This window comes from Peromyscus maniculatus, chromosome 16, assembly GCF_049852395.1.
Source record: "Peromyscus maniculatus bairdii isolate BWxNUB_F1_BW_parent chromosome 16, HU_Pman_BW_mat_3.1, whole genome shotgun sequence".
Lineage (NCBI taxonomy): Eukaryota > Metazoa > Chordata > Mammalia > Rodentia > Cricetidae > Peromyscus > Peromyscus maniculatus.
Window position 1 is genome coordinate 21,687,126 of NC_134867.1, and position 13,014 is coordinate 21,700,139.

The 13,014-nt window shown below is 43.2% G+C and overlaps 1 protein-coding gene across 5 annotated transcripts in view; it reads right to left on the bottom strand.

Moving 5' to 3' along the window:
• Window positions 1-13,014, bottom strand: part of Ros1 (ROS proto-oncogene 1, receptor tyrosine kinase) — a 127,529-nt gene that overhangs the window by 15,949 nt on the left and 98,566 nt on the right. For all 5 annotated transcript variants that reach the window (XM_076552468.1, XM_076552467.1, XM_042262090.2 and 2 more), the window contains exons 35-39: window positions 12,517-12,600; window positions 8,552-8,687; window positions 7,048-7,210; window positions 2,885-2,949; window positions 1,865-1,994 (exon numbers count right to left, since the gene is read on the bottom strand). In XM_076552468.1, the coding sequence (XP_076408583.1) occupies window positions 1,865-1,994; window positions 2,885-2,949; window positions 7,048-7,210; window positions 8,552-8,687; window positions 12,517-12,600 (578 nt within the window). The remainder of the gene's footprint in view (window positions 1-1,864; window positions 1,995-2,884; window positions 2,950-7,047; window positions 7,211-8,551; window positions 8,688-12,516; window positions 12,601-13,014) is intronic.

The window sequence follows — 13,014 nt, forward strand, 5'->3', positions numbered from 1 at the left end:
ATACCTATGTCGTGGCCTATGTCTGAATCCTGCCGGGTATCCTGACTGGCTAGCTAGCTGCTGTGTGAACATAACTCTGCTTTGCTATGGGAAAACCCCACTTTACTTGTAAGCACTTTATGACTCTCTTAAACTTCATGCTGGTAACTAACACCCTGTTCCCTTCCGATAAGGTTTCCATGATGCTGCCTACCCACCGACCTGCCTGAATCCCTCACCATGTCTCTTATCCCTTGTAACAAGTTGGGACACCCCATCACCCCATATGTAGCCATTTGTCATATCTTGCTAAACAACTGTCTCTTAAACCTTGGTCAAGGTCTATCCCTGCAAATGTTAATCACTCAATGAAAAAAACAGTTGTTACTGTTAATCTCCTGCCTTGATTTTGTCCTAAATATCTTCCAGGTAGTCCTCCCAGTTCTCCCAAAGTGGAAATCACTGTCCTTACTCCATGCTCCAACGATGAATCCTCTAAGCCACTCTAAATGGTCTTTCTGCTCTCTCTCTTACATGAATGGCACAGAAAGACACACAGGATGTGTAACTATGGCCTCCATGCAGGAACTTTGAAATTTCCCATATGCTATTAGTAACATGCCATGCGACAAGTTCCTTTAGAGCAAGAGCCACAGTCTGCAAACCAGACGCTGAGTAGACAGAAGAGAGAGGAGACATGAAGTCAAGAGTCTTGTGTCAGCCCAAATGAGTTTGTGATGCCAATGGAGGACACTGAGAAAATAAGGCCTCTAAGTCAACAGATCGACGCACATACGGATTCACAGAGGCTGAGACAGCAGGCAGAGGGCCTGCGAGGGTCTGCGCCAGATGGGGTCCTAGAGCCGAAAGGGGAAGTAGACACGTGCCCCCGCCCGTAATGGAGATGCTATCTCCAATTGATAACCGCTTGAGAATCAAAGTTTACTTTTCTTCAAGGGACTCTCACTGGGGAGACAAACCACTCTTAGGCCACATGCCCAGCATAGATGGCCAACGGAAAACAAATTCAACAGCATCTTTGGAGGTCCCTTGTCTTATAACATCATCTCAGGGGTTCTTAATTTATCTGTTTTTTTCTCTTTTCTCTCTTTTACCCTACAGGTCATTTGCATATATAGTGTTTTTGTGGGAGTCCTGAGTGTGGGAACAAGTCGGTCTCTACATCTATGTTTGATTTTCGGACCTTTATTTTTACTCTTCTCCTTCTGAGTTCTTTTGACTCTTTTGTTTTGTCCAATTCTGACCTGTCAGTTTTTGTTTTATTTTATTTTAATCATCCCTTAGAAGTCTGTTTGTTTTCTAATGAGAGACGGACAGGGAGTGGATCTGGATGGGAGGGAAGGTAGGAAGGAACTGGGAGGAACAGAGGGAGGGGAAACCATAATCAGGACATATATTATGTGACCAAAAAAAAATCTATTTTCAGTAACAGGGAAAAATAAAAATTTTTTTAAAAATTCAAATAGCTCTATCATCCTGAAGAATAGCTCAGCCTAGCAAGATCAAGGTCAGCAGATCCAACTACAAACTTTAGTATACTTCAAGACTGAAAATAGAGTTTGGGATAGACGGAGTAGATGAAATTAAGAGATATGCGTTTCTAATTCCACACAATCCTTACTGGGGGTGTGCCTTTGTTTACAAGAGGTCTGTTTTTTCATTCAGTACTAAAACCAGGTTCAAATATTAGCTCAGGGTTCCAACACCCTAATCTAACATGGAAAGAAGAAACACTTTCTTTCCATAGTCACCTTCAAAGCTTCTCCCACCAGCCGGAGCGACTGCACATTGAACTTGAAGAAAATCAACAGGCAAGCCTAGCAGGAGGCTTTCCAAAGTCAATGCAGCAGACCCCACCACCTACCGTGGTCCCCCGGGCTTTTCGCAGGTAGCTCAGAAGGTCTCCTCCTTCCATCAGTTCCAGAATAATGTACTGGGGCTCACTCAGCAGACAGACTCCCAGCTGCTTCAAAATGTTGGGGTGATTAAACTTGCTGAAAGGTGAAAACAAGACACAAGCTGGACGACCTGACAGGGACAGCGGTCCCAGCGGGGGTCCTCATGGGACAGAGCAGTTCCTTACCGAAAGTGTCCTTTCCAAGCACTCACTGACTTCCTCTGAGTAAAGAAAGCTTCCTTTCCTAAGAGCCCATCTGTATGCTAGCCTTAAGGAGGGAACATGGCAACCCCTAGTGGCCAGAGCATCTGAGTAAAATAGAAGAGGCTTTAGAAGAAATGACGATTGGGAAAGAAAGCAATTTTCTTCAAAAGATGTTTGGAAGCATGCCTGTGTCATCACAATTACGACATATATCCTCTCCCTTTTAGGGAAACAACTCAGATCTTCAGGTTTGAGCCTCATTGGTTTGTGAAGTCATTAGAGTGGGTAAGCCCCGGCCTAATCAGAGGACCCAGCTTGACTTCCTGGGAGCCGCTGCCTCCCGCCTCTCCTTGAGATGTCCTTGAGCAGTTCTCATGGCTGCTGCAGACGGAAACCTTGATGACAAGTTTTCTGGGCAAGAGATATTCTTGATAACATCAGAACTCATAAAAGAACATTCTTCCTGGGTCTGATTGACTCGTTATCCCTCATTAAGAATAGGTACATTAAAAGCAAAAGAGCTTCAGAATTTACTTGCAGAATAGAGTCCTAACTAAAGATAAGAGATGGGAGGATCTTTTGCCTGGGAACTACCTACCCAGGCTCCTTAGATTGGTTTCTAGAGAATCCTTAATGCTAAAGATGTATTTCCTTTGAAAGTTTTTGTTCACGCTTAGTTTCAGAATTATCTGGTCATTGGGATGCTAAAATTCCAACACAGAGAAATAAAAGCTTTCTATTCACACCCACTAGAGAAAATGACTGCATGAGCTGTGCTAATACCTCATCAGGTGTGCCTCCTTCAAGAACTCAATCTTCTCCCGGTCTGTCGAGCCCTTCTTTAAGGTCTGTGAGAAAAGAAGGCAGGTCAGCAATCAGACACTAGGAGTCCAGTGGATTATAGGAGCTGAGCAGATAATGAAAACAATATTTTATTGATTTTTTTTGTCTTCTTTGTTGTTTTGTTTGTTTGGTGGACATATCCAATCCGATATCTGGAACTAAATCACAGTTACAGCATTGCATATGATCTGTAAATACCCTGCTGGTGGCATGTGTGGTCTCTAAAACTTCCATAATTGCTACTGTTTAAACAAGAATATCTCAGTCTGCCAGATAAGGGATTGAGGAACAAACATGTAAGGTACCTCTGAAAGGTGGAGTGTTTTTGTTTGATTTTGTGTTTTTTAATTAATGTATTATTTATTTTATGTGTATGGTTCTTTGCCTGTATCTATATGGGTACATCACATGTTCACAGTGCCTGTGGAAGCCAGAAGAGAGTATTGGATTTCCTGGGATGACAGTTACAGATGGATGTGAGAGGCCATATGAGTTCTGGGAATCAAAACTGGATCTCGAAGAAGAGCAGCTAGTGCTCTTAATGGTTGAGCCCTCTTTCCATATACAGAAATATAGAAAAATGTAAAGACACACTAATTTGGACACTCAATAGGCCAGCATCTTTTCAGATTTTCTTCTCAGTATCAACGTTCCCACTTTACCTGCAATTACTCCCTGCTTCATTTTTTGGAGGAATGTTGTCCCTTACTAGTCAATAGTTGCAAATTAATCATCAAAATCTATTCTAAAACTCTCTAATCTCTTTTCCCTAAGTCCCATGTCTCAGTTCCAGCTAACAAAACCTAAGAGAGAAACTGATGCAGTGGAGAGATTTATAGGAAACTTTCCCCTTCCTGAATCATACAGGCAGACCTTCTACCTCCTCTCCCTGGTCTGAGTGAGGATGTGATACCTATCTAATTCTTGGCACTCACATTGCTGTTATGAGGCAAAGAGCAAGAACCAAGTGGAAAGGATTTTAGAAATGGGAACTCTCACCTACCACAAGTACACCTAGGCCAACAGTCATCTTAACATGTGAGAAGATAGACAGACAGACAGACAGATACATACATACATACATACATACATGTTTAATAGGCCCAGAGAAAGTTACAGGACTTTTCAAGTCTATCATTTGGAAATGGAAAGAATTTTGGCAACATAGATTGGCCATCCCTAAAGCAAAAATCTCCATTAAGTACAGACCAAGATATTATTTAAGTATATGAAATTACTCAGCCCTCTATCAAAAAGAAATGTTACCAGATCATGAGAGCATATGTTGTATTTCTTTAAAATGCATCAAATGCACAATGGCAACCACAGCCTGTGAGCAGATGCAGTCTGTCACCTGTGTCTACACAGACTCTATGTTCCGTCACCTGTGTCTACACAGACTCTATGTTCTGTCACCTGTGTCTATACAGACTCTATGTTCTGTCACCTGTGTCTATACAGACTCTATGTTCCGTCACCTGTGTCTATACAGACTCTATGTTCTGTCACCTGTGTCTACACGGACTCTATGTTCCGTCACCTGTGTCTACACGGACTCTATGTTCCGTCAACTGTGTCTACACGGACTCTATGTTCCGTCACCTGTGTCTGCACGGACTCTATGTTCCGTCACCTGTGTCTACACGGACTCTATGTTCCGTCACCTGTGTCTACACGGACTCTATGTTCCGTCACCTGTGTCTACACGGACTCTATGTTCCGTCACCTGTGTCTACACGGACTCTATGTTCCGTCACCTGTGTCTACACGGACTCTATGTTCCGTCACCTGTGTCTGCACGGACTCTATGTTCCGTCACCTGTGTCTGCACGGACCCTATGTTCCGTCACCTGTGTCTGCACGGACCCTATGTTCCGTCACCTGTGTCTGCACGGACCCTATGTTCCGTCACCTGTGTCTATGTTCCGTCACCTGTGTCTGCACGGACCCTATGTTCCGTCACCTGTGTCTGCACGGACCCTATGTTCCGTCACCTGTGTCTGCACGGACCCTATGTTCCGTCACCTGTGTCTGCACGGACCCTATGTTCCGTCACCTGTGTCTACACGGACCCTATGTTCCGTCACCTGTGTCTACACGGACCCTATGTTCCGTCACCTGTGTCTACACGGACCCTATGTTCCGTCACCTGTGTCTGCACGGACCCTATGTTCCGTCACCTGTGTCTGCACGGACCCTATGTTCCGTCACCTGTGTCTGCACGGACCCTATGTTCCGTCACCTGTGTCTGCACGGACCCTATGTTCCGTCACCTGTGTCTGCACGGACCCTATGTCCCGTCACCTGTGTCTGCACGGACCCTATGTCCCGTCACCTGTGTCTACACGGACCCTATGTCCCGTCACCTGTGTCTACACGGACCCTATGTCCCGTCACCTGTGTCTACACGGACCCTATGTCCCGTCACCTGTGTCTACACGGACCCTATGTCCCGTCACCTGTGTCTACACGGACTCTATGTCCCGTCACCTGTGTCTACACGGACTCTATGTCCCGTCACCTGTGTCTACACGGACTCTATGTTCCGTCACCTGTGTCTACACGGACTCTATGCTCCGTCACCTGTGTCTGTACGGACTCTATGTTCCGTCACCTGTGTCTACACGGACTCTATGTTCCGTCACCTGTGTCTACACGGACTCTATGTTCCGTCACCTGTGTCTGTACGGACTCTATGTTCCGTCACCTGTGTCTGTACGGACTCTATGTTCCGTCACCTGTGTCTACACGGACTCTATGTTCTGTCACCTGTGTCTACACGGACTCTATGTTCCGTCACCTGTGTCTATACGGACTCTATGTTCCGTCACCTGTGTCTACACGGACTCTATGTTCCGTCACCTGTGTCTACACGGACTCTATGTTCCGTCACCTATTTCTACACATCACAGTCTGAAACCAGTCTCTATGCTCCTAAATAGTGGAGAAATCAGGAAGAGAACAGTATTTCATGACATAGAAAATTCAAACTTCAATGTTTGTAAGTAATGTTTAGTGGAAATACTTGTTTGTTTAAATATTTACTAAAGTTGTATGAGCTTCAGGGGCAGAATTCAAAGGTTAAAACAGAGACCACATGGGCAGTAAGTTTGAGAAAGTATGCTAAGTCCTCGCCTAGTTCCTGAAATTTATTGTACAATTCTAGTTCATGTAAAGTATATTGTTATTGTTGTTTTGAGACAGTATCTCTTATAGTTCATGCTGGCCTCTGAATCTGTATGTGACCAAGAATGACTTTGAACTTGATTCTCCTACTTCTTCCTCCCAGTGTTGGGAATACAGGCATGCACATTACCCCTTGTTTTATGTTGTGCTGAGGATCAAGCCCCCTTTGAAGTACTGGGCGAGGACTCTACAAATTGAGCTATTATCTCTAGCCCCGTCTTAGAGTATTTTCAGTGGGAAGTAAAACTCCACTAGGTTTTTACCTAATTAATAGCTTTAGTAGTAACATAAGCCCTGGATATATTCTCCTTTAAAAAGCCCGTTAGAAATGGTGAAAATAATGGCTGGCTTTTGTAGCTAATGACAGACTTCTACATTCTGCCATTATTAAATTTAACTTACTTTTTAAAGGTGTGTTTATTTTATTTTATGTGAATGCTTTTGCCTGCATGTATGTATGTGCATGACATGTGTGCCTGGTGCCTGCCACTGGAGGTCAGAAGAGGTAGTTGGGATCCCTTGGTACTGGAGTTACGGATGGATGCTTGCGAACCATTGTGTGTAGGTGCTGGGAACCAAACCCAAGTCCTCTGCAAGAGCAACAAGCACTCTGAACCACCGAGCCAACTCTCCAGCCCCAAATTTCTTATTTTTTTTTTAGTTGACATACTATCTGTACCTGATTTTGCTATACAGTGTGATGCTTTGGTTTATATATGCATTGGATAATGGACAAATCCAGGACACTAGCCTGTTCATCACCTTTAACTCCTATCACGTCTTTGTTAGTAAGCAGACTGAAATTCCGTTTGGAGACATACAGTGCCCCTTGCTAACGGTTCTAGGAGGCCTCTTCTCCACCGCTAGCTCTGGATGTTATAGTCATGTGCAGGACGGGGTTCAGGGACGCACATCACCTTCACTGCCACTTTGATTTCACCACTGCCCACTCCCAGGATGTCCACGGCTGTGCCTTCGTACACTTCTCCAAAAGCTCCGCTCCCCAGCAACAGGCGCAGGCTCAGCTGTTCCCGAGGAAAGGCGGGAAGACTCTCGATCTCTTCTTGGGTTGGAAGAGTACTGTAAAACAACCATATGTGTGTGTTCTCCCTGAGGACCTCACTTAGGTTTCTGCGTTTGTGTTTGAAAGAAATGGAGCAACCTCAGTGCTTGGCAGCACTGTGCGTTCCCATATGGTAATGAGGAATTTTATGTTCCTATGCTTTTGCTATTCTATCAGTTTTTACACAAAGTATGTTGCTTTACTTCTGAACACCATGATTTCTACAGGAGCATGAAGGTGAAAACTTCCCCGAGGTTTCTGTTACAGCTGCCTCTATCAAAATGAATGGTTATGAAATTCTCTGGGTTGCAGATTCATGAAAAACTGCTGCAGATGAAGAAATTAGCAACGAAAGCAGCTGGGCCCTGGAGCTTTCCCTTCACCTGACTCATGTACCTGCTTCCATGACAAACAGGATTTACTATGACTGAAAAAACCAGCTCCACCACCACATTAGCCTTCAAAAGGCCAGTCTTCACCTTGGAATATTACAGCATTGGTGCTTAATCTAAATTAAGTACACTTTGAGGGTTTTTTTTTTTTTAGCTAAAATTTTTTTAATGATTTATTTATTTTTATTTTACGTGCATTGGTGATGTTTCACCTGCATGTCTGTTTGTATGTGAGAGAGAGCGTCAGATCCTCCTGGAAGTGGAGTTACAAACGGTTGTAAGTTGCCATGTGGGTGCTAGAAATTGAGCCTGGGTCCTCTGGAAGAGCAGTCAATGCTCTTAACCACTGAGCCACCTCACTAGCTCCAGAAAGAATCTTAAATATCAGATACACAGTGTTTTCTGAAAACAAACAAACAAAAATCTCCTCTGAAGAGCTGGTTTGGTTCATTTCTGTATCTGTTTTAAATCCTGTTTGTAGATTTCAGCAAGCAAGGCCTATGACCCCTAAGATTCTTTTAACAGAGAGCATGACATAGTGTCTCATGCAAAGAAATACAAAATTATTTTCCTTAATTATAATGATAATGAAAGTTTAAAACTCATCTGTCTTACAGAGACACTGTGGGTGATCATCATATGGTGTCCATGACAGAATGTGAAGGTACATGCAAGACCTTTAGAATTTCTCCCTTCTCAGTCATTCATTCTTTTCAAAGTGATACATCCTTCTTAAGCTGGTCTTTTTAATCACGTGATTAAATAATGGAAGGCAACGGATTTGTATTTCTCTTATAGGATAACCACATACGCCACCATTTCTCCCAAGCCACATATGAGACTAGAAGCAAATGTTGCCGATGGTGATACCCGAAGATCCCTGGGAAATGTGAGGTGTGCGGACACCCTCGTTACTGGGTCCACACTCAGCCTATGTGATCCGAGAAGATGGCATGGGTCACGTACTGTACTGCATAGCAGGCATTAGCCAGGCCCACTCCAGCCGCCAGACCTCGCAGGTCCGCCAACTCTTTGTCGTCTTCATTGAGAACTGAGAGCTCCTCCTTGGACGCTTTGAGATTTTTCAAGCTCCTATGCCAGACTATAAAGAAAACAGACAATTTACTAATTATAGCTTTTTTCCCTCTTAAAAAGATGTTAGTATGTTTTAAACACACATAGGTATGCACACCCTGCTGACAGAATAACATGATTTAAAAATATTCCTGTAACAAATTAACTAAATTTTGGTAAAATTCCATATAAAACCCACACAATTCATACACTTTCAATCATAAAATTCACTATATTTCCTACTATTACAAATAAATTTTGAAGTATTTTATTAAAATGCACCTTTCAAAATTAACTGTAAGCTAGAATCAAACTAAGTTCCCAAACTTGCAAAATAATTGTTAATGAAGCAGACTTCCTTCTGCATCCAGACATTCCCATCATGCTCCAGTAGACCTGAAGGAATGCTTCTGACACAATGGCACATTTTAAACGTTTTCGGTTGGGCTCTGCCCAGCCTTTTCAGCGTGGTGAATATGGCACAAATGTGTCTGTCTGAGCTGGGAAGATGACTCAGTGGACAAAAGCACAAGCATGAAGACCTGGGTTCAGACCACCAGCACCCCTGTAAAAGCTGGGGGTAGCAGCACATACATGTAACCCCAGTGTTGGGGGTAGAGGTCAGTGACAGGCAGATCTTGGGGACCAGCTAGCCAGCCAGCCCAGCTGATCAGTGAGCTCCAGGTTCAGCTACAGACTGTCTCAAAAAATTCAAGTGGATAGGGTTAGAAAAAGGCTTCCGACATTGACCCTTGGCCTCCACATAGACACATGCTCTCTCACACAAACACACACAAGTGCACACACATGCACAAATGCACTCACACACTCATGCGCACACTCACAGAAAGAGAGAGAGAACACAGCTCTGCGATACTTAGATTCTGGAACCACTGGTTAAAATCCTAGCACTCCTATGAAATGTTTAGCTTCCCCAGAGTTGAAGGAGTCCCACATGCTACCTGGGTGGACTCCTTGAAATGAAAGCTCAACTTTGTTCTGTGTTCTCTGATGTCTTTTCATTGCAATACAGAGACAGAGGTACATACAAAATAATGTACATCTGTTGTTCATATACGTCTGCAGAAAAATCGCTGTGATAAACAACAGCATTGGTCCTGTCTGCTTGTAGAATCGTGAGTGATTTGTATGCCCCCCTTTTCACACTATGCTCAGCCTTTACAATATTAAGAAAACATTCTTTGATAAAAATCAAAATACAATTATGTCAGGAAGATCACCTATTTGTGTCGTATATTGATGCAGGGGTCAAAGTCATCAAAAAAATGCTTTGGAAATGATTACTGAGATTTGAGCTTTGGAGGCTGAGAGAGCAGGAGCAGTAACTCCAGATAAGCAATTAGTCAGCTCTGTCTCAAAACAAAAACAATCAACAAAAAGTAACCTTCTCTCATAGTTCCTTGCATATCTAAGACATTAGAGTTTCACTCGTGACATTCCACCTGAGGGGCCACACGGGAGCATGGCCAGCACCCTTTACCAAAGCACTTTTTTCTAAGCCTCGCTTGTTCTTAACGCCTGCATCTGCAGCGACAGACATCACCTCATTCTTCTGCACAGCCTGCTTATCTCTCCCAGTGACCCTAAAAGGCCAGCTGTGGCTGTCGATGCTCTTCCATGACGCTCTTACCTACACTTCATGTCACTTATAGCATCCTATTTCATCTTCTCACATAGGTATGTCTCGCCTCCATTATTAAAGGACAGTCTCCTGAGGCCACTGATTACAGTTTACAACTTCTTCCCCTCTTTCCCTGGCACGAGGTTCATATCAGATATGGCCTCTCACCAACCCAGAGGCTGCCAGTGTTTATTTTTAAGCCTTTGTTTCAATTTTACAGAGCCCTCAGAACAATGCAATTTCTAAGGAATTGCTACTCTTCATTATTTTCGTAACTTAAGTCTTTTCTCATGGACTCACACATTCCTACTGGTAGAACCACATGCACTACTAACAGAAGCAAGAACTAAATTAGCTTGGCGACCCCCCAATCCACAAATTCCAAACACAATAAAGACCTTTCAGTCCTGAGAAAGTTCAGATATCCACAGGATGTCTCGAAAGCACACAAAACATTGAGATGCTCTCATTTTCATCAGCTAGAGTCAGGGGTTCAAGCAGTGGTGGTGGAGAACGTTGGCAAGCAGAGGTGAGGTGAAGGGTCCCTCACGGAACACGCCTCCCAGCAGGAAGCAGACAAGCAGTCAAGCCTATACGCCAACTGCCAAATATACCGCCGTCAGACGAGTCACTCTGGAGGGACTGGCTTTAGTGGCACAAACATCAGCTGTGCGATGCACAGACTCCCTGGAACCACAGGTTAAAAGCCGAGCAGGCTCCAATGAAACGTTTAGCTTCCCACTTGGCTAGAGGAGTCCCATGTGTTATCGGGGTGGCATTTTTTTTTTAAGTGAAACCTCAGTTCAAGTTCAAAGCGTTGTCTGAGACCTTTTACCTCCAGTCACTCTGGAGAAAGAATAATGATTGGGAAAACTTAATTAAATGGTAGCTTTATTTTTTCCAGAGGGATTCAGCCCTTGTATTCTATTCATAGTTCTTCCTTGCCTTTCTCCTGTCCCTTTCTCTTAGTTATAAACACAAGTCACAGTTTCCTGAATATGTGCTGGGATTGGTATCATGCCCTTATTACAATCCTGGGGAATGGCATTCTTGGTATCAGCAGTATGTGAAGCTCATACATCTTATAACCCAAACCCAAAAGTCAGATGGGAGCTGAACAAATGTGATGTTGACGTGTATTACACAATAGTAACAAGCCAGAATGTGTGATCATGGTAGCAATCCTCCAGGCCCAATTTCTTCTCATCTACTTTGGGTTTTCTGTGTTTTTAATCATAATTAAAATGAATATTAAAAAGGGGTAGAGCTTTAAGAACTATCGTATTAGCATAAGATAAATAATGAAAAATGGCTATCTGGTGTAATTCTGCTGTTTTTTGATCCTTTGTAAATGAGCAGGGATTTTGAGTAAACCTGTCAGTTGTCAGAAAGCAAGAGTGAGTCCCATAGGCCAGAAATGGGTCTTCTGTGAGAGGCCCCATTCATTCCAAACTGAGCTGTCTGCCCGGGGACCAAAGCTATCCCAACTAGTGACTCTCACTGGCCTCCCATTAATCCCATACTGTTTTTGTGTCTTTGGTTACTTCTCTTTTATTTATATTCTAGCCTACGAGCCACAGAACACTTGCAATAGCCTATCAGAAACAAGTGCTCTTTTACAGAAAGCTAAAATAGAGTGGCCTCACACAAACATTTGCATCTTAAGTATACCATCAAATGTATATACTGATGGATATGCCGTGGGGTTGCTGCCCCATGCTGTGGTTTGTGTCCAGAATATATATTCTTCAAAGGTGTAAAGCCTTAGTCTCTAGTTTGAATTTTTGGAATGCAGAGGTTAGGGCCTAATGGGAAGTCACTGGGGACATATTCTTGAAGATGATGGTTGGACCCCAGCTCCTTTCTCTTTCTCTGCTGTTCCTAGTTGTGAGAGGACATTGCTACATCGTACCCCTGCCATGAAGGGCTGCCAACACCCAGAGCAACAGGGCCACTTGATCCTGAACCAGCACCTTCAAAACTATGAGCCAAAATAAACCTTTACATGAAAGAAAACTAATGCATCTCATGACTTTAAAAAAAATCACAGAAGTTAGTAGCTATGAAAAGACAGCCCAGGGCAATGCTGTGAACTTTATTAACTGATTTCATCAGGTTGTGTTTCATGTAGGAAATGAGATAAACTGAAAGATAAATCAGTCAGTATGATCTAATAAACAATTTATTACCTGCTTGTAGAATCTATAATACTCACCAATGGTCAGTGGGACTGCAGCAACCAGAAATATCCCAACTATGATAGTAAGTATAAAACTTGTTTCTGTTATCCAAAAACCATCTAAGGATATAAATGGGAAAAGAAATTAATTCGCATACATATAAAAGCTAAATTGTCCCATTTCTTCCCAAGCATGAACACACTGGTCAGCAGGAGCCTGCTCCTCTGAGGTTTCTACAAGCCAGCAGTTGAGCAGGGCAGTTTGGAAAGCAACCATGTTGAGAGCTTGGACCCAGGAGAAAGCTGTTGTTCCTTTTCTTACTTCCCCATCATTTCACTGAAACAACCCACCCAACCTGTTTTACGATGACTAAGAAAACCTGTGTGCTTCTTTTTAAGGAATTCAGGACAAAGGGGTCTTTATTTTCACATATTTAAAAAAATAACGGAGATTTATTATTTCCCCTTATATCTCCATACCCATTTGATTCCACAGACGTTCATCTAAGGACTACCAACATGGAAGTGTGGTGG